Source organism: Pyrus communis, chromosome 10, assembly GCF_963583255.1.
Source record: "Pyrus communis chromosome 10, drPyrComm1.1, whole genome shotgun sequence".
In the NCBI taxonomy this organism is placed as follows: Eukaryota; Viridiplantae; Streptophyta; class Magnoliopsida; order Rosales; family Rosaceae; genus Pyrus; species Pyrus communis.
Genome location: NC_084812.1, coordinates 12,948,069 through 12,971,226, shown reverse-complemented (window position 1 = coordinate 12,971,226; position 23,158 = coordinate 12,948,069). Strand labels below are relative to the sequence as shown.

The 23,158-nt window shown below is 35.8% G+C and overlaps 1 protein-coding gene and 1 pseudogene across 1 annotated transcript; both read left to right on the top strand.

The window, feature by feature from the left end:
- The first annotated feature begins 4,920 nt into the window (after nucleotides 1-4,920).
- Nucleotides 4,921-5,661, top strand: LOC137746562 (nuclear transcription factor Y subunit B-3-like). Its single transcript, XM_068486580.1, has one exon. The coding sequence runs from the start codon at nucleotides 4,921-4,923 to the stop codon at nucleotides 5,659-5,661; it is 741 nt and encodes a 246-aa protein (XP_068342681.1).
- A 16,360-nt stretch (nucleotides 5,662-22,021) lies between these two features.
- LOC137747881 (pathogenesis-related protein 1-like) lies at nucleotides 22,022-22,563 on the top strand (annotated as a pseudogene).
- Nucleotides 22,564-23,158: the final 595 nt, after the last annotated feature.

The following is a 23,158-nucleotide window of genomic DNA, read 5'->3' as shown; positions in this document are numbered from 1 at the left end:
TACTAACTATTAAATGTCTTTTATTAATATTTTAATATCCTTTATTATTAAATGTCATTTATTATTTAATTGTTGAACGGTAGAGTTGGTTTACAATACTACCTATTTCTTCTTTTTTAATCAGCAAATTTGTTTCAATTTAAGCAATTGATTGTTGAACGGTAGCGTTTGTTTAAAACACTACCTATTTCTTCTTTTTTTAATCAGCAAATTTGTTTCAATTTAAGCAACGTTGTTGCTTTGTAAAATACAATGATTCATTCTTCAACAGGTATCATTCGTTATTTTGTGAACATGCCCCAAATTTCTTCAGACTCATCTTCTAATTCAGCAGAGGAGCATTTTTGGAGTATTGTTAATTCTGAGTCTAATGAAGAACTGGAAAGGCTGGAATTGGTTGCTTTACAAAATGAACAAGAGAACATGGAGACAGGAATGAGAAAACGTCGTGGTTCCATAAAAGATCATGCATATATCAATAGAAGACGACTCGATGGGCACCAAAGACTTTATAATGATTATTTTGTTGAACATCCAGTGTACTCTCCAACTCAATTTCAAAGTATATTTCGGATGCGTCGACCTCTTTTTCCCTTCGAATTGTAAGTGCGGCATAAGCCTATGACTCATACTTTGCTCAAAAAAAGGATCGATCGGGTTGTCTTGGTTTATCACCTCTACAAAAGGTCATTACTGCTATAAGGATGCTTGCTTATGGAGTTGCTGCAAAGGTGATGATTATTGAGTTGGATTTTTATTTCTTCTATTTTCAATTAAGGGGTTGTATTTTGTTGGATTATTTGTATTAGTATTAATTAATATGACTTTTATTATGAATTATTTATATGTAAAATTTAAAGTATAAGATAGAATTAAGAAGAAAAAAATAATAATGTAATAAAATAATAGTTTAATTTGACATATCGGGTGGAGAGCAAATCATGAAAATATGTCAAAATGCCACATAAGCTGTCAAATTTAAATTTTGGGTTCAAAATTTGAAATCTCCTTTGGAGATGGTTTTAGTGGTTAAAAGTTCACTACATTGCTCCCTAGCTAATAAAATCAAAAAATTTTCAAGGGCTATTGACCGGACAACCTATTACTCCCGGTAAAATCATCCCCCTTGTCCAATCATAACTCACAAATGTGTGTTATGACCGGCATTTCTGGGTTTCTCGTTTACAATGCCGGTTCGCCACTTGCACTCCACCCCTACTGGCTCTAGCTATAAATTCACTTGACTAGACTCCTACCCTTTCAACAGACATAGATAAAAATATAAAACATGTTTCAGAGAGAACTAGAGAGAAAAAGATAGAGGTAGTGAGGTAGAGAGAGAGAGAGAGAGAGAAAGAGAGAGAGAGAAGAAAGACAGAGATAGCAAAAGCAGTGACAAAAATGGAACGTATAGGTGGTGGGCTTCCTCCAAGGCATGCAAAATGATCAAACCTTGGTAAATGTCTCTCTTAGCAAATAGCATCTTGCTTTGCTCTTTTATTTATTGATATATTTTTCATATTACTTGTTTTAATTTCTTCTTGATGATTTTATATACGTGTGTGTGCACATATATAAAATAAGAGTTGGTTTTCTGATTTTTTTTTTTTTTCATTTTCTTATTTGTTTATGGAGTTTTATTGCATGCATGTCTATTTCTCTTCAAAATTTAGTGACAAAAATTTATTCTCTTCCTCTCTCCCATTTTTCCCAAATATAGTTTTTTCCAAGGCCGATCTCAAAGTTTTTGCATTCGATCCTGCATTTGGTGGTCTTTTGCATTTAATTTTGTGTTTGTCTCAGCTCCTTGTGTGCTAAACTACTGATATCATAGACATATCTTTGATTTTTTAGGAAATTCATTGTTTTGTCAAGATTTTAACACAATTTTTTTCATGGACGATTTTCCCTGCTTGATACTGTTTGTGTGTGTTCGTGTTTATTTATTTATTTGTGTGTTCAATTTTTGGAGGAAGTCAAATGTATTTCTTCCCTGTTAGAATAAAATTAAATTTTCTGTTATTTTTTACATTATTTTGCTCTATTGCTAACAATTTTTTTTACCCAGATCTAAATGCCCCTTTTATTTATTAGTTTTTGGCCGAATTTTTGTTACAGCTCATCTAGCTAGTTCGTTTCAAAGTAACGTTTGCTCAAATATAGGTTGTATTTTTATGTAACCACTCATGGATATCTGGTTCTACGCTTGCAGTGGAGTTGTGATGATCTGTAATATACACACACGTAGATATACCTACTGGCTTAATTTTTGTCTGATTATAATTGTTTCTCTTTAATATGAAAAACATTATTAGCTCTGCCTTTACTTTGATTATTAGAAATTAGAAGGGTTTCAGTCACTCAAAAATCTGTATTTTTCTTTACATATTAGAGGATATATATATATATACACACACACACACACACACATATATATATATATATATATACACACACACATACATATTCAAATCTGATATTTTACAGAAGAATTTGAGTCGCTATAAGGCAATATACCATCACATGAAAAACTTTGAGGAGCTGATAGGGTTTCGGGCTGGGAAACGAGTTTTGAACAGTGGTAGAGGGATTAGGTAGGACCCATAAGGAGAGCCGTTTCCTGTGTGGGACCCAATTTTCCGGTTCTTAAAAGAGCCGTTTACACAGTCACGGTGATACGTGGACATGCAAGCGCGTGAGGTGTCAATTTATTCTTTGATTTTTGAGCTTACTGTGGAAACATAATCACGGGCAAGTGAGCTCGTGAAGTTTACGCGCATGTTAGGGTTTATGGTCTGCACATCGTTCTTTGGTCAATCACTATCCACCCCGATTATTTAGATTATCAATAGTCTATATAGGAAAAGACAACAAACGTCAAAGACTAACAGTCCATGCAATTTTATGGATGGTCAATCATTCGTATTTACGTAAATGGTTGATATTCGTTGATTGTTGCTAATTTTATAGTAAATTTCAAGTAAGTTAATTAGGAAAGGGATGTTCTTCGGATGTCTTCCACCTAATCCATAGATATGGGTCCTTAAAACTTGATCCAACGGTTAAAAATAAGGGAGGAAGATTCTCTACTCTCCTATTCCCATCTCCTTCCATCCTCTCGTCTCACACATTATTTTTTGTCTCATTATCTCTATAAAAAATCAATATAAGAAGTTGACGTGGCTTAACCGTAACCATTCAAATAGGAGGGGATGGAAGGGTAGAGAGATTAGGAGGGTAGAGAATCCTCCTCCAAAAGTAGGAGGCTCCATTAAAAGTTATAATAACTTTAACCGTTTGATCAAATTTCAATGGTCGGAATTTTTGGCCATGGTGGATTACGTGGAAGGGATCCTGAAATGATCCCTTTCCAATTAATTATTCACTGAATTTGACATTTCTATCACACATTGCATTCAATGAATTTTTAGATTCAAGGGTGGACACGTCCATAACTGTGTATTAAGTGTTCCTTGTGGTAAGTTTACAAACCAAATAGGATTAGGAGTAAGTCAACGAGATAAGAATTAAAATAGACTAGATTCAACATTATTATGGTATCTCAAGTTATTAATACAAGAATATGTGAGGCATTCTTACCATCAACTGTCATTATATTGGTATACAGTTTATGGTAAGTAGTGGCAAAAACCTCTTTGATTGGCCATGCCATTTACAATATCTGCACATACGTACACACAGACAATTAATGATTCAAAACCCATTAATATACACCCTCACCCTGATTAATATAACCATAAACCATGTCTTCCTTACCCATTAATTAAGTGACCACAAATTGTTACTTTCAACGTTTCTCGGGTAAGTTTTGCATGGCCCTCGTTTCCACAAATAAGTTTTTCTTTTTTCTCTTTTTTTTCTAATTTAAGTTACTCATTTATGAGCGTATCTGTACAGTGAATAATTAGTTGACTTACATTAATTGTTTTCTTCCCACCTTGCACGCAGCCAACGCCAACAGTTCCGACGGCGACAATGCCATCGCAAACACCAGCAAGCCTGCCAAACTGCGCTGGCAATAGTGGCGGATTCAGGATTTCAACGTTGGATGGTCCTGATTTTAAAAGTTTCAAAATTACTTAAATGAAAATAACATTGAAAATTTTTACAATAAATTACTATTTGATGCTAGAGAGAAACATTCCAAGATCAGATTGTTTGATCTAATCAAAATAAAAAATCATATGAACTAACAAAGACATCATATATATATATTAGAAATTATTATTTGCACTCTAAAAATATCACTTTGTATTTCAAACTTTCTAAAATGGGAAAAAAATTTACACTTACGAAGAGTACAAAATGTGATTTTTAAAGTATAGATAAAAGTTCTCTATAAATTAACCAACAATGATCAAATTGTTATAAAATAATCATGAACTACATCACAATAATCATATGAATATTTTCATCTAATACACATAAGACCAAAATCATAAAATTTATTTGAAATTCAATATTGTAATGAGGTGATGATGGAAAGATAGAGGTGGAATAATTGTGGTGGGGTTCCGGGGTAAGGTTTGTATTGGATGGGTGTATTTGGGGCTTTGTGCTAATTAAAAGAGGGAATTGCATGAGAAGTAGTTGGGTCTCGGGTTTGTAGACGAAAAAGAGTTTTAATTTTTTGAATGGCCTGGCTCAAAACGGCACCGTCTAGGTCAGGAGAGATTTTTCAATGTAATCGGTACATGGGATGATATACTATGTGTCATTAAATAAATTATAGAATATGTGTACTAAAAAGTTAATAACTTAAAAAATAAAACTTTCCACATTTCTATTAAAACACGTGGTCTACTACTTGTATTCCCATTACATAGACCAGGTCATTAAAGACAATATTAAACTTTCTTTATCTTCGCTAAATTTTGCTGGGTGCCGCGCTGCAAATTCATGGAGTTCCAAAACCAGCACGGGACCAGGCAGTCGGGTGGTCCTCAACGATCTTCACAGATGATTCTCCAATCTTCCGGAGAGTCCTGCGACAACCCAGGTCCTGTAATGAATCCGCCCCTGGCCGGCAGTAGCGACAACAACACTGAACAGAGGGCCCCGCAGTGCCTCGTTCGCGAGCAGGATCGGTACATGCCGATAGCCAACGTGATACGCATAATGCGGAGGATATTACCCCCGCATGCAAAAATATCTGACGACGCCAAGGAGACCATGCAGGAGTGTGTGTCCGAGTACATCGCCTTCATAACCGGCGAGGCCAACGAGCGCTGCCAGCGCGAGCAGCGCAAGACTGTCACTGCTGAGGATGTCCTCTGGGCAATGGGAAAGCTTGGGTTTGACAACTACGTCGAACCCCTCACCATTTACCTCCAACGCTACCGGGAGTCTGAGAGTTCCGACCGCTCTCAGTTTGTGAAGAGGGAGGAGCGCCAGCTAATGGACTATTACCCTCCCGGGCATGCTGGGCAGGTTGCAATGATGCCTCCCCCGCCACCATCTTATGGGCCGGGATATTATTTCGGGCCCCAGCATGGTCCTCCCATGTATGACCCCTCGACGATGGGAATGTTTAGGGACTGTTCCTCCTCTGATGCTGGTGGAGGCGGGTCGTCGTCGGCTTCTGGGGCGCAGGGTGAGAACTCGTTGGGGGGATTTGACCCGTTTGGTCACTTCAAATGATCACCACAGTTTAAAAAAGGTCTCAGCTGTTTAATTAACAGATGTAATGAATAAATAATTGCAATAGTTTGCAATTAATTAGTAGTTATAAGTTATTGTGGTTGTTGTAGTTTGTCTCTATGTTTTAGCATGGTTGCAAAGTGAGTTTGCTTCCTTTGAGTTCAAGGACAAGTTGGTTCCAGTAATGTAATGAATAACTTCATCCCTGAATGTTCATTCCTTGTATTACATGTTCAATCGTTAACTTCATCCTCTGGATGTTCATTCCGGATATGATATGTTCAATCGTTAATGGAGCTTTTCTATTTTGGATACAAGGAGCAAATAGCTGGTTCGGCTTCTGGGGTGCAGGGTGAGAACTCGTTGGGGGGATTTGACCCGTTTGGTCACTTCAAATGATCACCACTGTTTAAAGAAAGGTCTCAGCTGTTTAATTAACAGACGTAATGAATAAATAATTGCATTAACGATTGAATCTGTGTTGGGAAAGCTTGATGGGATCAAGAGTGCAACAGTGTCGCCCATTGAAGGCCAAGCTGCAGTCAATTGTATACCAGAGCTCATTAATGTGAGTGAAGTTTAAGGACTTCTCTAAGATGCTATTTTTCCGCCTTTCTTCAAAAAACTCATCTTTTAAAAAAATTTCAAAAACATTTGTTAGACACGATTACCAAACCAAAGTTTTTCAGTAATGTATTAGTATGCCTTGTGAGCACTTAGCATATAATGTTTTTTTATGTTAGGTAAGAAAAATTAAGGAAGCTGTAGAAGATGCTGGTTTCCCTGTTTCTGAATTTCCACAACAAGATGTAGCAGTATGCCGACTGAGGATAAAAGGAATGGCATGCACCAGCTGCTCCGAGTCTGTTGAGTGCGCTCTTCGAATGGTCGATGGAGTGAGAAATGCAGTTGTTGGTCTATCCCTGGAAGAAGCAAAGGTTCGCTTTGATCCCAACCTCACTGATACTAGTTGCATTATTCAAGCAATTGAAGATGCTGGCTTTGGGGCTGAACTGGTTAGTTCTGGGAATGATGTCAACAAACTTCATCTAAAACTTGAAGGAGTTGATTCTCTAGAGGATATGACTATTGTCCAATCCGTCGTTGAATCAGTTGAAGGAGTAAGTAATGTTGAAGTCGACTTGGCAGAGAAGAAGGTGACTATTACCTATGATTCAGACCTCACAGGTCCAAGATCTCTTATACGTTGTATTGAAGAAGCTGGCCATGAATCCAAGGTGTACCAGGCAAGCTTGTATATATGTTCCTCCAAGACCAAGAGAAGCAGAGCGGAAACATGAGATTCAGATGTACAGGAACCAGTTTTTCCTTAGCTTCCTATTTTCGGTTCCTATATTTTTATTCTCAATGGTGCTTCCGATGCTTCGCTTCCTCCTTATGGAAATTGGTTAGACTACAAGGTTCACAACATGCTCACTGTAGGGATGCTTTTAAGATGGATTCTTTGCACACTAGTGCAGTTCATTGTTGGCCGGAGGTATTTAATTTGTATATTTCTATTCTTCTTGTTCTTGTCATGAGTTTGTAGCAACAACTTGTGAATCAATTACTTAAAGGAGCAAATACTAAATATTGATTTTGGATGTCCTGTCAGGTTCTATGTTGGATCATATCATGTGTTGAGACGTAGATCAGCTAATATGGACACCATGTATTATGACAATTTTTCAATTGCATGATTGATTCTTTTTTTCTTTCCTGCATCTGTTGCAGTTTTGGTTTAAGTTTTCTTGTATTTCTTAAATGTGAATGTACAAGGACACACATATATAAAAGAAAAGAAGGGCCGATTACATCCAACGGTCCTTAGACTAAACCCTAAAGACCAGCTATACTCCTTAATTAAAGGAGATTACACCAAACACTAGATATCAGCCCTACTCCTTAATTGGAGGAAACCAACTACAAGACTAAGAAGAGATTTACACATAATCTGTCAGGAAACACAAAAGGCGTCGTGTAGCCATGCTGCACCCATGATTTCTGGAATTGCATAATCTGTCTAGGGCATAATTTGTCTAGGGTTGGTAACTCTCAATACTTCCCCTCAAGTTGGACCGAGGAGTATAGTCGATCCAAGCTTGCCTAGAAGACATTAAAAATGTGCAGACAAAAGAGCCTTAGTGAACACGTCCGCCAATTGATCATAACTGTGAGTGAAAACTGTTTGGACAAGTTGTGACTAAACTTGAGCCCTGATGAAGTGACAGTCAACTTCAATATGCTTGGTTCTTTCATGAAAAACTGGGTTTGCAATAATGTGCATGGCTGCTTGATTATCACACATTAAAGACATAGGAGTTGTACTCAAGAACCTAGACCTAACAAGAAACTTTTAAGCCAAATCAATTCACATGCAGTGGTAACCATTGCTCGATATTTAGCTTCAGCACTAGAGTGGGCAATGACTTGTTGTTTCTTACTCTTCAAAGTGACAATGTTGCCTCCAACAAATGTGCAATAACCAGTGGTGGATTTTCTATCGATTGCACTGCCTGCTCAGTCAGCATCAGTGTATGTATGAATCTTAGTGGAATGGTTATTACGCATGAGGATACCTCTATCAATGGACCCTTTGAGATAACGTAGGATCTTTTTAACAATATTGAGATGTTCTACTGTGGGTGCATGCATGAATTGACCGACTAAGCTCACAACAAAGGTAATGTCTGAACGGGTGTGTTGATCCTAAAAATTACAAAGCCTAAGTGGCGCGCAGGCCGAGTAACTAATGAGCTAACTACGTCATTCAGTTGATGCGGGGCATGCCAACTCGTCGGCCTAGGAGTAAAATTTGTTGATGTCTCGTTGAGCGCGTTGCTGACTTCTTAATCTTGCGATTGCGGCCGAGGAATGAACACGTCTCGGCCTTCGAGTTCTAGAGCTTGAAGACAAGGCTGCTAGTTCTGCGAAGTTCAATATCAAATTCGGCTCTCAAGGTGCGGAATATAGTAACTTGGTAACACCTTACTTCACCAAGGATGCTAATGAGATGACCTCTACCAATAAGAATTCGAAAATCCTTCTTGACCGAGACTTGGATAGATAACCATTCGGCCTCGACGCAGTTCTGTTTATCCAAACTGAAGGTGCTTCGGGAACGGCTAATTCTATAGCAACAATGTTGTTTATCCAAACTGAAGATGTTCGCAGGTTGCCTTCACAATGCTGTTTATCCAAACTGAAGATGTGTTGGCGAAAAAGAAAATAAAAAAAAACTCAAAGTGTTTGAGAGGTTTGCGCATGGCAGTTGTGTGTTGAATTGGAGGTCCTTTTACATTATGTGTAGCTTTGTATTTATAATACCGAACCGCATGATGGCCACCTTGTAGAGCCTTTTCCGTGAACAACAAATCACATCTTGATACTAAAGGATAATAAACTATTTTGAGCAATCCCTATCAACAAAATTTGCGGCATGCATGGCTGAACGAGTTGCTAAGTGAATCTGGCTTCATAAAGGTCTTCATGCTGACTCACAGTATAAAAGCATATGCTAATATGCTAAATCTTTTAGCATAAAAAACCAAAGGTTAATTATCTTATTGTTGTCATCTTATCATCATCATCATCCAAAAAGTCTTCGTGTTCCTTCATAACAACCTGATACAGTCCCACTTCAACTCCAGGTCTTGCATGCAATCCCTATTTCCCGCAGATGTGATAATGCATGCAATTGCATTATCCCATTTAATTAAAATAACATGGATATTCGATGATGATAATTACCCCATCTTGCATGCTTCATCATCTGATGTCGTGCCTTGTAAATTGCAGTCGTATCATTCCACACGGCATTGCCAGATTCTATCAAATCAATCTCCCAATGATGCATTACTCCACGTGGCCAAAGCAATACATGAATAAGACAAAGGCATATGCCTATTATTCCATTTCATTCAAACCGACTGGGATCTTAATTAATATTAAGTTAAAATAATTTAATATACTATTAAAAATAATAATTATGATTAAAAACACAATATTATCCCTCAATAATCATAAGAAATTACCTTAAGAACTCCATGAAGGTCTAGAACTCTACACATTCAACAGCCTTGATCATTCGAGCCGATGGTGTAATTTTGGGTCCAAACAAGGTGATAGTAAGATAAGCTTGCCAGCCAATCTTTGATAATAGGTGACATTCTTGAGTGCCTCGCCATCAGTAGTAAGCTTAAGTTTACTGTCAATTGGGGTGACATAATTATGTTGGTTAAGAAACAAACCCAGTTGAGAGGTTGCCATCTCAATGCCAAGAAAATACTTCAACTTCCCAAGATCCCTGATGGCAAAGTTTTGATGTAGGGAGGCTTTCAAGGCTCCAATTTCAGATGCATTGTCACCTGTGATAATAAGATCATCTACATAAATAAGGACCATTAACTTCCCACGGGTTCCAGTACAAACAAGGAAGAATCAACATTACTTCTGAGAAAACCTTCCCTTTCCAACACTGAACTAAGCTCGGCATACCAAGCTCTTGGTGATTGCTTCAAACCATAGATAGCCTTGTGCAATTTGCACACCATGCCATTATTTGCTGGAAAGTAACATGGGGGAATTTGTATGTAAACTTCCTCATGAACCTCTCTATGAAGGAAAACATTTTTAACATCCATCTGGTATAAGGACCAACCACAATTGACAACAACAGAAAGTAGCACACACACTGTGTTCATTTTTGCCACTAAAGCAAAGGTTTCTTTGTAATCAATCCCAAAGGTTTAGGTGAAACCGTGGGGAATAAGTCGAGCTTTGTGTCTTTCTATTGAGCCATCAATCTTGAGTTTAGTTTTGTAAACCCAACGACTCCCAACTGCTTTCTTTCCTGGAGGTAATTGACCGATACTCCAAGTACAATTTTCCTCCAAGGCTTGAAGTTCTTCAGACATGGCTTTCCTCCAGTGAGGGATGGGATTAGCTTCTTGAAAAGTGTTAGGCTCTACAAGATTGGAGACTGAAGTAAGAAATGCCACATGAGAATTTGAAAAACTATGATCACTTATTACTTCATAGATGGGATGTCTAGAAGCATAAGTAACGTAGTCTACAAACTTGGCAGGAGCCTTCCTTTCTCGAGGCGGATTCCTCCTAACATCTTGAGAAGGTTGGTGAGTGAAGGGTTGAGGTGTAGCCTCAAGATCACCATTTCCTTGTGAGTTGGGTTAAGAAACTGTTGAAGTTGTGGTTTCCAACATGACTTCTTACTCTTGACTATCATTGCCATTTTAAGAATCATCATGACTTAAAAGCTTAGTGTATATAGGCAATGGAAACAAGTTACGCAAAAGCTCCCCCTCACATGAAGTATGACCCTTTTTAAAGAATGAAGTATCTTCCTCAAAGCAAACATCTCTGGATACAACACACTTGTTAGTGACAGGATTAAAACATTTGTATCCATGTTGAGTGGAGGAGTATCCCATGAACACGCATTTGACTGTCCTAGCATCCAATTTGTCATGATGTTGAGTTTGCACATGTACAAAACAAGTGCAACCAAAAACTTTCAAGTGTGACAAGTTTATTAGTCTATCTTTAAGGGTTTCATATGGTGATCTGAAACCTAAAACATGACTAGGAAGCCTATTGATCAAATAGGTGGCTGTAAGGATTGCATATGACCAAAAACTTTTGGGTTTTTTTAGAGGTTAAGGAGTAAATTACAACGGTTTTAGTTGAAAGGCAGAGTTGCAAAAATACAACACTACCATTGATATTTACTTCTATTATATTCACCAAAAATTTTATAGTGCTCCAGAGTATAGGATATTTTAGACGTTTTAACCATCTGATCTTAGTTGTTTGTTTTTAACCGAACAACCAACATTGAAAAGACCTTGAGTATCTAATACCTTGACACACAGTTAAAAACCTCCTATATTTACAATTCAAGTTAAATTGTTTATGTATTTCAGCATAACAATTCCAGTCTTTTAGATCTTATGATCTAAGGAAATTGTGACCATATAATTTATGTGACCATAACAAAAAGATTTGGGGTTTTATCACAAATGGTCCCTGAAATTAACCCTCACCATCAAGATGGTCCATGAAATTGAAAATCAATCAATGTAGTCCCTGAAAATAGGTGTCGCAAATCAATATGGTCCTTCCGTCACAATTCTGTTAAAAATTATGTTAAGTGCTGATATGGCACATAAATAAGTCCCACAAGATTTATAGGTTTTTATCCTAAATGGTCTCTGAAATTGACCCACATCATCAAGATTGTCCCTCAAATTGACCCACACTATCAAGATAGTCCCTGAAATTGAAAATTGATCAATGTAGTCCTTGAAAATAGATGTCGCAATTCTGTAAAAAAATTTGTTATATGCTGATGTGGGTTTAATAATTAATTAAAATAGTTGTCTAAATACCTTTTTGCACAATGAATTTTTTTTTCTTCTTATAGTAGGGCCTACTCCAATGAGAAATCCCTTCCATAAATTCTCAAAGACACAAGACTTAACCAAGGCCTAAAAGGGGGTGCGAAAATAGTTTTCAACCAACAATAGACGCACCTCAGGTATAACCTCATTATCTCAAAGCAGACCTCGTTCTTTGCATCACCATATCATCTGGGAAGCGCTGAACAAGCTCTCCAAGATTAAGGTTGTGAGGATGTTGATCGCGTAAATATTAACAGTGATGTCCTAAAAGTCATTGCCACTCGGCCAAGCTGTCACCAAAGGTGATCTAGATCCAGGTTCAATTCGATGAAGGGTGTCGAAGTGTGTAAAGATGAGTATATTGATTTTTTTTTTTTTTTTTTTAGAGAATAAAGAGTGAATGAGGTAGAGAAATGTGGATTGGGATAAGAGGTGCTTGTAGGATTGCATTGATCAATTTTCAATTTCAGGGACCATTTTGATCTCATAGGTCAATTTCAATGACCATTTTGATGTCCCGGGTCAATTTCAAGGACCATTTGTAAGAATAAATTACTTATGGGGCCCATTTATGTGCCACATCAGCACTTAATAGAAATTTTAACAGAATTATAGCTGAAGGACCACATTGATTTACGACACCTATTTTCAGGAACTACATTGATTGATTTTCAATTTCAAGGACCATCTTGATGGTGAGGGTCAATTTTAGAGATCATTTATGATAAAAACCCAAAAGATTTTGGTGGAGGACTTTGGTTAGTAGAATAATGATAACCATTCAATCTAAATAATAACCAATTAGAAAAAGTTGGATAATTTGTGGTTCATTACTATGTTTCTCTACTCCCACCTCCACACATTCAATTCCTATTTTGCTAGTCAAAATAAAGAAAAATGAGAAATTCTAAGGAGATCTTAAAGTGGGATTCTTCATGTACTCTTTGTCATCTGATAGTTTAATGTCAACTCTCTTGCGAACATTATAATACATTGTACCGAAAACAAGAGGTGGCAGAGAGTCTATGGAAAGTCTCACATTTAAGAGAGTCTCCTTAACATTTCTCAAGAAGCATTGAGCCAGTTGGCTAGCATTACAAGATAAATTCGTCAACTCAAGGGGTTAATTTATTGGAAAGTGAACAAACATTTGGAATTTTAATTCGAATTTCAACTCCTACGCATATGTGGTGTATATACACTATTTAGTGTACTATTTGACATGAAAGCTGAAAATATGTTGTAGCCTCAAGTGGTAAATAGATTACAAGAAGAGAAAAATTAATTTGTTATAAAAGTGTTGTGGAATACCTTCTATTATTATTAATTGGTCAATCTGATTTTCAATTTGATTTTTTTTTTCTATTCTACTAAATGTTGCAAGTATAAACTACATATTAATAGAACCTGGTTGTCAACTAAAACTCCAGAAAATTACCATTCTAATCCTCTAATCAAAATTGAATAGAAATAAAAGCTATGAAAATTTAGTAATTACTGAACACAAATTTTAGTATTCTTTACTTGAACCTCACAATCATGTAATAATAACAAGCCATATTTTTCATTTTGCATGTTGTTTTTGCTTTGTGGTTTTCTGTGTTGTGCTATGATATTGACAGAATGTTACATCTGTCTGTTATCCTAGTGCGAAAGTAGTAGCTGCTTTAATACTATTAAAGCGTCATAGGATGCACCAGTAACCAAGGGCCATAAGGATAATGGCCTACTACAGCTGACAAAACATTCCGCTTGTGTTGGTAAGAAACATATGTTGCGTTAGCTTTTGTCAGCTTAGTCGAGAGTGGAGATGGTCTTGTTTATACTTGAACTCTTCTCAACTGGCCACTGAGTATCCGCTAATCAAAACCAATTTTCAGGAAATTAAATAAGATGATCTTGCAGACTGGTTGGACTCCGTATATAGCTATTTGGCAATGGTATCATCATCACCACCGCAGTGACTCTATGGCTATTGAACAAGTTATTCAGTGTTGTTGGAATATAATTATGATAACTTGGTTTTCACAATATGTGTAATCATATGTGAATGTACACCATGTACTAATATACATATGATTGTAGTGAAATAAGTAAGTTAATTAATAAAGAAAATAATATAATAAATTAATTCTAAAAGATATGAACAGTTGTATTTCAACGTGAAAAGTCGTAACTTCCCCTGAAGAATACAACTCCTCCAGAAAGGTTACTTCTATCTCTATATATTTGTCAAGTTCTTTCTGTCAGATTCATTCAATTCCATACTCACTCTTTGTTTATATTTTCACACTATATTGTGATTGATAGTCTAAGCGACATCCATTTCCAAACATGTGACCCAATTTCTAGCATTGGCCTTAGAGCCTAGTTTTCATGAATCATAACAATTTGCCTAGTTTTCATCCGAGGACGTCTTAAACTACATTTGATACTTCCTCTTTGTCAAGTAATGAATCCAACAATTTTCTTATTAAGTTTCAACTTGAGAAGAAATTAGGGAAGAGGATGTTGGTGTGTAAGGAAAATATTGAACTGATTTGATCGAAAGTTCAGAATTGGCATTTGAGAATTTTCTTGCAGAATCCAAAATGAACGAAAATACCTAAACATTCAAACATTATAGCCTGTTTGAAATCCCATCCTACAACCCGTTTGAACCTAAGCTTGAGTTAACCCAACAATTTGCTTACCCACCCCGTTTCGTTTGACAGAGAATAGCAACAATTAGAAATTTAACATTCAAATTCATCAAGTTCACAACCAGAATATTACCATCAAGAAGAATTGTCTCCGCCATTTGTGAATATCCGCCAAGGTGCGAACCAAGTTCTTTTTAAAGGGACGAAAGTGATAAAAATAGTCATTTTCGTGAAGTTTTCCAGCGGGCATCTTTTCCCAGATGAAAAGAAGAAGAAATTCTTGGATTTAGGGACTTTGCAAGTGAGCAAAGTGTGAAAAAAAAAAGGTCAATCTTGCAAGAAACCCAGTAAGTTCAATCCCTACATCCTCTAAAGTGGGCTCCTCTTTTAGCAGGCCTAATTCGAGAAACCCCCTTCAGCCTTTTTTTACAAACTTGGCTGCTCCATTCAATTCAAACAGAGTCGCAAAGACCAAAAGTGGAAGCAAATGTTTGATTTTAGAGATCTAAGAATTAGAGTGTTCAATCATTTGGATCAATATAATATCCGTTACGGTTTCATATATCTCGATTTGGCACAAAGAGAAATTTCAACTGCAAAAAATTTAAGTGGACCAAGGCCATTGAGAATTGAAAGAGAATCCACTAGACGAGAAAAGACTACTTTGTGCACCAAAATAGTGAAAGAATTGATCACGCCTGGCCAAGTAGACAAGCAAGAAATTCGCGAGTCTTCTATCGACGTGATCGCCTGAACAAGTACTCTTCTTTCACTGATTGGACAAAGCCTCTATGAGTGTGTGCGGCTACTACTAAAAATAAATAAGTTTGTATCTTTTATTTTATTGTTTAGTCTTTAATTTATTAAGAACATTTAGTATTTGTGGCTAGTAATAATTAAAAGTACACTAGTAGTATTTGTATTAGTATTCGTATTCAAGTTTGTATTAAGTGTTGTGTTTGTTTTGTAATTTTCTGAGCAATGGCAACTAAATATTCCAAATCCGAGGTACGTTAATTATTGAATATGGAAGAGAATGTTCACTTATCTTTTAAACCATGACAAATCTTTGAAATGGGTGGAAGATAATGAGTTGGCTAAGGCCACAATTCTCAATTACATGGAAGATAAATTAATACCTCTCTATTAAGAATATGATTCAGCCAAAGAAATCATGGATGTACTTGAAAAGAAGTATGGCCCTAAATCTCAAACATACATTTAGTTATTGCTTGAGAAATACAATGGGACAAAAATGGAGGAAATTGATTCTATGGTCAATCATATTACTAAAATAGAGGTAATGGCAAAAGACTTAGCCAATGCTGGTCATCCAGTTTCCGATAAAATGCAAGTTAGTGTTCTTCTTGGTAGCCTCCCAAATTCTTAGGAAAATGTAGTTACTTCCATGGCTTATGGTCAAGTGGAATTAACAATGGATATTGAAGAAGTTCGTAAAAATTATAGGAAAAAGGAAATTCGACAAGGCAGAGCCAACCTCCTCATAGTGGAAGATTCTTAGAAAAAACAAGCAACACATGCCCAAGCCACATAGTAATAACAAGTGCCTGGACTTAAAAAATTTTGGACACCACAAGCAGAACAAGTTCAAAGAAAAGGAAAGTGCATGTTACAACTGTGGAGAGACTGGTCACTATAGGTACAAGTGCCCAAAACTTTTCAAGAACAACAAAAATCCTAATGGACTGATTTTGACTGTCTCCGAAGCACTCATTGCTGAAGATCAAAGACAATGGTGAATAAACTCAGAAGCAACTCGTCATATATGCAAGGACAAAATTTGCTTCATCAACTACAAGGAGAAAGCACTAGGAGAACATCGGCTGTACATGGGCAACAATACTTATGTCGATGTTTTGGGTGAAGGAGATTGCAAGATCAACAATAGTAAATCTTTCATTGTGCTTAAAAATGCTCTGTTTGCACCAAATATTGGGAGGAATCTTGTCTCTATCTCTGTTCTATAAAAGAAAGATGTTGAGACAAGGTTCATGATTGGTAAAAGGGGTGTGATATCCACACACCCCATTTTACTTCTCACACATCTTTTGAATTTCGGGCGTTGGATCGGATGAATTGAAAAAGATCAACGGACAAAAATTATCAAGGGGTGTGTGAGAAGTAAAATGAGGTGTGTGGATAGCACACCCTTGGTAAAAAGGGTTACATTTATGTAAGGGGAATAAGAGTCGATGATATATACTCAGTTTGTATTAATAAAAGCATTTCTTCCGAGTATGCCCTTGTCTCTACTATTCAAAATTTGTCATATTTATGGCATTTTCACATAAATAAAAATAAAATGATGTGCATGAGCACTGTTCTAAATATCCCCGCCTAGGCGCTAGGCGGCTCCGGCCACGGTCCCGATTAATTCCTAAGTGTTTGAAATTAAGAAATGGCGTCTAGCCCTGTTGAGGGGCCCCCTAGACCGCCTAGCCCGCCCAAACCCACCTAGGTTGCGATTCACTTAGACAGAAAATAGATAACTTTCATTTTGCATTTTATTTTTTTTCAATAAATTGTAAGAGACTTGTTGTAGACTTAAACGAACCCACATTATATGATTGTTCTCTATGTTTTCACTATGTTCCAATACTTCATAATATATATGTCATTCCATTTTGTAATTTATGATGAAATCATTTATATTTGAAGTATAAACTGACACTTATTTACAAGAAATAGAATATATTTACATAAATCCACCTAGTCTGCCTAGGTGCTAAGCCTTAGCTCGTTGCCTGACTAACGCCTAGTGAACCTTGCGCATGAGTAAAAATGGAATGTTGCTTCAAGTAAATGCAAATGATTTTGATACACGTGAATCATGTATTAAAGAAAAAATGATTAGAAAATCATTTTCTCAAGATTGGACTTCTACCAATTTACTTGAGATAGTGCATACAAATTTATGTGGACCATTGAGAAGTAAAACTCATAGAGGAATGAAATATTTTGTGACTTTCATCGATGATTATTCTTGTTATGGATATGTCTACTTCTTGAAGCATAAATTGATGCCTTAGACAAATTTAAAGAGTTCAAGGTAAAAGTAGAGAACCAATTTGGAAGATCCATAAAGACCCTTAATAGTGATAGAGGTGAAGAATTTGAAGCCTTTGATTATTTCTGTAAAGAGAATGGTATAAGGCATAATTATACTAGGCCTTAAACACCGCAACAAAATGGAATTGCAGAAAGAAGTAATCAAAGTCTAATAGATATGACGCGATCTATGATTTCTTATGTTGATTTACCTCTACATTTTTTGGTAAAGCTTTATCTATTGCAGCATATATATTGAATAGAGTTCATATAAAGGTGAAGCCACTGACTCAATATGAATTATGGTGCGGTCGAAAACCCAATTTATCAAACTTAAAAGTTTAGGGTTGTAAGATGCACATCCGCATTCCAAAACCATCAAGTGATAAATTACACGCAAAAACTTTGGAATGTAAATTCATAGGATATCTTGATAATGGTGTCGGATATAGGTTTTACCATCCTGAGAAATGATTGATCGAAAGTAAAGATGCTTTTTTTTTATTGAAACTACTGATTTGGTTCATCCAATACAAGAATTGGAATATTTGGAAAAAGAAAATTCTCCTACGATAATCAAGATTTCCATCTTGATTTAGACTTGCCTCATGATCATGACACTAGTAATGATCAAGTAGGATACGTAAACATGGGTTATCATAACAATGTCGATCATGACACACACAAGGATAATGATCATGATATTATCATGGAATATATAAATAGTGGGAGAAATGATCAAATAAGTGGGAGTAAAAGAAAGAGGGAACCATCTTGAAGATTGAAAGATCACTTTATTTTCAATCTTGAGGAGGTAGATCATTCGATGAGAGATCCAGACCCAAGGAACTATAAAGAAGCAATGGATAGTTTTGAGTCTGAACAATGGCAACAAGCCATGAATGAAGAACTAGATTCCATAAAGAAAAATGAAGTTTGGAAATTGGTTGATCTACCTAATGGAAGAAAGCTCATCGGTTGTAAGTGGGTACTTCGTAAGAAGTACAAATCAGATGGTACCTTGGATAAGTATAAGGCTCGACTTGTAGCTAAGGGTTATACTCATAAACCTAGTATAGATTTTGTGGACACTTACTCTCCAGTTGCGAAGTTTACATCCATTCGGATTCTCATGGCAATTGTTGCTAGAATGGATTTAGAACTTCATCAGTTAGATGTCAAAATTGCATTCTTAAATGGAGATTTGAAGGAAGACATCTATATGTTTCAACCCGAAGGATATCATGTCAAAGGACATGAAAACAAAGTTTACAAATTAAGAAAGTCGTTGTATGGCCGTTAACAATCATCAAGACAATGGTATTTAAGGTTCCACCAAGTCATTATGGAAGGGGCTTTAAAATAAATCCATTAGATCATTGTGTTTATTCATGGGAGTGCCAAGATAATTTTTGTATGTTGTCACTATATGTAGATGACATCTTACTTGCAAGTAACTCCATATATATTATTGAAAAGACTAAGTCAAATATAGGATCCAAATTTGAAATGAAAGATATGGGTGAAGCATCTTATGTTCTAGGAACTCAAATTACTAGGGATTGAGATGCCAAAACACTCTATTTATCTAGATAACATATTTAAAAGATTTAATATGCCAGATTGCAAGCCAGTTAGTACACATGTTTGTAAAGGAATGATACTTTCAAAAAATATGTGTCTGATACAGAAGCAAGACATCAATGATATGAAAAATGTTCTGTATGCCTAAGCAGTTAGAAGTTTGATGTATGCTATAACTAGCATAAGACCTACATATGTCATGCAGTTAGATTGTTAAGTAGATATCAATCCAACCCAGAAAGCAACATTGGATGGCAGTAAAAAGAATTATTAGATATCTAAAAAACACCCATTGTATGAAACTTTGTTTCGCAGGCGACTTGGATGATAGAAAGTTAACAAGTGCTAAAATTGTCTTGTTCGGTGGAATGGTTGTTTCTTGGTTAAGTAAGAAACAGGGCTGTGTTGCAAAGTCTACCATGGAAGCAGAATATATATCTTATAGCATAGTGGTAAGTACTGCAGTATGGGCGAAATGCTTTATAGATAATTTAAATATAGGTATACTTAAAGAGCCCGTCAATGTGTTTTGTGATAATAAGTCTGCCATCTTTTTGATAAAGAGTGGACCAAATAGTTCCAAAAGAAAGCACATTTATATTAAATATCACTATATACAAGATATAGTGGAGAGATGAAAGGTAAAGATCGACTACATACCCTCCGAAGAGATGGTGGCCAATCCGATTACCAAAGGAATGTCTCTGGAAAAATTCAAAAAGCATGTGACTACAATGGGTTTTGAAAATATCTGGATGTGTTGTAGTATGAGACGTGCGGCGGGCATCATTGTATGGTTTCAGGGAAGCTTGAAACATGGACAAGTAGATGCGACTCTATCTGATTTTTTAGTACTTGGTTGGTTAAAGATAGAGGGCAGTAGCGAGGTAACCAGGTTATAATAAATCGTCTTGAATGTAAAAGTCGTTATAGACTTCAAGAAATAATTTATATAACATTCTGGTGAGAAACAAATATGTATTGTTTTTCCTAGTTACTTGGATATGATGTTATTTTACTAAAGAGTAAAATGTGATCAGATAAAGTGGAATGGTGTTCACCATGTAAAGAAGCCACATATTTGATGTTCTATCAAATTTGTTTATGAGTAATACTCGTGAGAAAAAAATCAGAATAGGAAACTATTTATGTCATCATAATCCAATAAGAGATGTTGGGATATGATTATGATAACATGGTTTTCACAATAGGTATAATCATATGTGAAGGTACACCATAACATTGGTGTACTAATATACATATGATTGTAGTGAAATAAATTAATAAAGAAAATAATTAATTAATTAATTGTAAAGGATATGAACAGTTGTATTTCAACATGAAAAGTTATAACTTCTCCTAAAGAATACAACTCCTCTAGAAAGGTTATTTCCATCTCTATGTATTTGTTAAGTCCCTTTCTGTTAAATTCATTCAATTCCATACTCACTCTTTGTTCATTCCCTCACACCATATTGTGATCAATAGTCTAAGCAACATCCATTTTCGATCTTGTGAACTACCCAATTTCTAGCAAGTCTCTGACCTCTGAGTTTGATATCAAAGACTTAGGCCCCTTACACTATCTTTTGGGTATTCAAATTTCTAGAACTACAACTGGTTAAAGTATGTGCATGATTTGTTGGTTAAAACAGAAATGGTTGACTCTAAACCTTGTGATACACCTTACCTGCCTTATAATAGGGTTCATAAAGATGATGGTGAACCATACAACAATCCTGCACTTTATAGAAGTGTTGTGTGCTCTGCAATATCTCACTTTTACCAAGCTAGATATAGCCTTCTCAATCCATCAAGTGTGCCACTTTATGCAGTGTTATGTGGTTTCACATTATACTGTAGTCAAGAGGATCCTTAGGTATCTAAAAGTTACTATGACTTATGGTCTGTCGTATTCTAGTACTGATTTGGACATCAAAGCTTTTAGTGATGCTAATTAGGTAGGGGATCCCAATGATAGAAGATCCACAACTTGGTTGGTTGTGTACTTGGGAACCCTAAACCCTAAATTCTCTAATTCAAACGGATTTTTGCAGATGATATTCAGATGAAGATTAAGAGAAATTGAAAGGGTTTCGATTGTAATTTTCTACGTTGAAGATACGCTATTCACAAGTGGGTGAGATAATGCATTCCCACGAGAGAATACAAATACTATCCTATATTTTTTTTCTTCTAGGTGTAGCCCGCAAAGAAAAATATGAAAATTAAAAATAAATTGACATTCAAAGTTCAAACAATCACTAACTAAAATTGACAACATGTAATTATGTTAATTAGTTATAAGTTATAACGCATTAATATGTTAATTAGCTACAACGCACTAATATTGTTAATAAACTAATTAGATAAGGGAATTGTTATTGGCACTCCAAATTTCTCATTCTACACTCCAAACTTTCTATATTTAGAAAGAAAAATACACTTGAAAGAGTGTAGAATGTGATTTTTGAAGTGCCACTAACACTTCCCTTATATAAAACCTTTCCAATATAATATAGGAAACCAATGAAACAACCAATCAGAAAAACAACTTAACAGTTTTATGTTATTTCAAAGTACGTTGAGGGGCTTCTGATCAGCTTATTTATACAACTTACAAGTTGAGGCAAAGGGTACCTATAATTCGAAAGAACAATAACAACAATGGGAAGCAGAGTAACAATTTTATTTACTTTCCTATGCATTAGCATATGTCTTGAGGTTGCAAAAGCTTGTCATCATCCTATCCTTCATGCTCCGACAGCGAATCCTCAGGAATTTTTGAAGGTTCACAACAACACACGACGGAAAATTGCCTACCACCCTTGCAGTGGGACAAAAAAATAGCAGCGGTTACTAGGGTTTACACGAAAACGAGAGCGACCATAGACTGCAGGATGGTACACTCGATGAGGCGTTATGGGGAGAACATCTTCTGGGGTGGCGGGAAACAACCGTGGGGAGTGACGTTCGCGGTGAATTCGTGGTCACATGAGAAGTTGTTCCATGATTACAAGACCAATAGTTGCAAACCGAGGCAGATGTGTGGGCATTATACACAATTGGTGCGGAAGGACACTAAGCGTCTGGGTTGTGCACGAGAGGTTTGCAGCAATGGAGCAGGGGAGCTCGTCATATGTAACTATGATCCACCTGGGAATTGGGTTGGAGAGAAACCCTATTAGAAATTTAGGAGGTGCATGCATGAATTACAGCTAGCACTTGAAATTGGATTATTGTTTTGATGATTAATTGATCATTACCAATAGTCTAATTACTTTATTAGAGGGATAATGTAAGAATTAATTATTGTAACGGGGGTATTGACATGGTGTGCCATGTAAGAATATTATGAATCGAGGTTGCCTGTTGACCCCACTTTACAAAAGACACATGATTTTTATACATAATTTTTTTTTCATTTTTATTTTTGTTCCTTGATTCTCACTCATTTGATTTGTTCAATTTAAAATTAAAAAAAAAATTAGTATCTGGTTCTTAGTTACTAATGTTTGCTGACTCCTTATTAGTTTTTAAATTTTGATCGAAATTCCTAACATAAATGTATTAATGAATTTACATGTCAGTTACATAATTTTTTTTTTAAAATTAAATTTGATTTTGGGTTTTAATACTCACACCCTTATAAAACTTCTAATTAGTTTTCAATTCAAAACATTTCCAAAAAAAAAAAAAAAAAAAAAAAAAAAAAAAAAAAAAACTATTAGAATAAGTTTGTACCCATTAATTTCTTATATAAAAAGATTTTTGTTGCGGCCT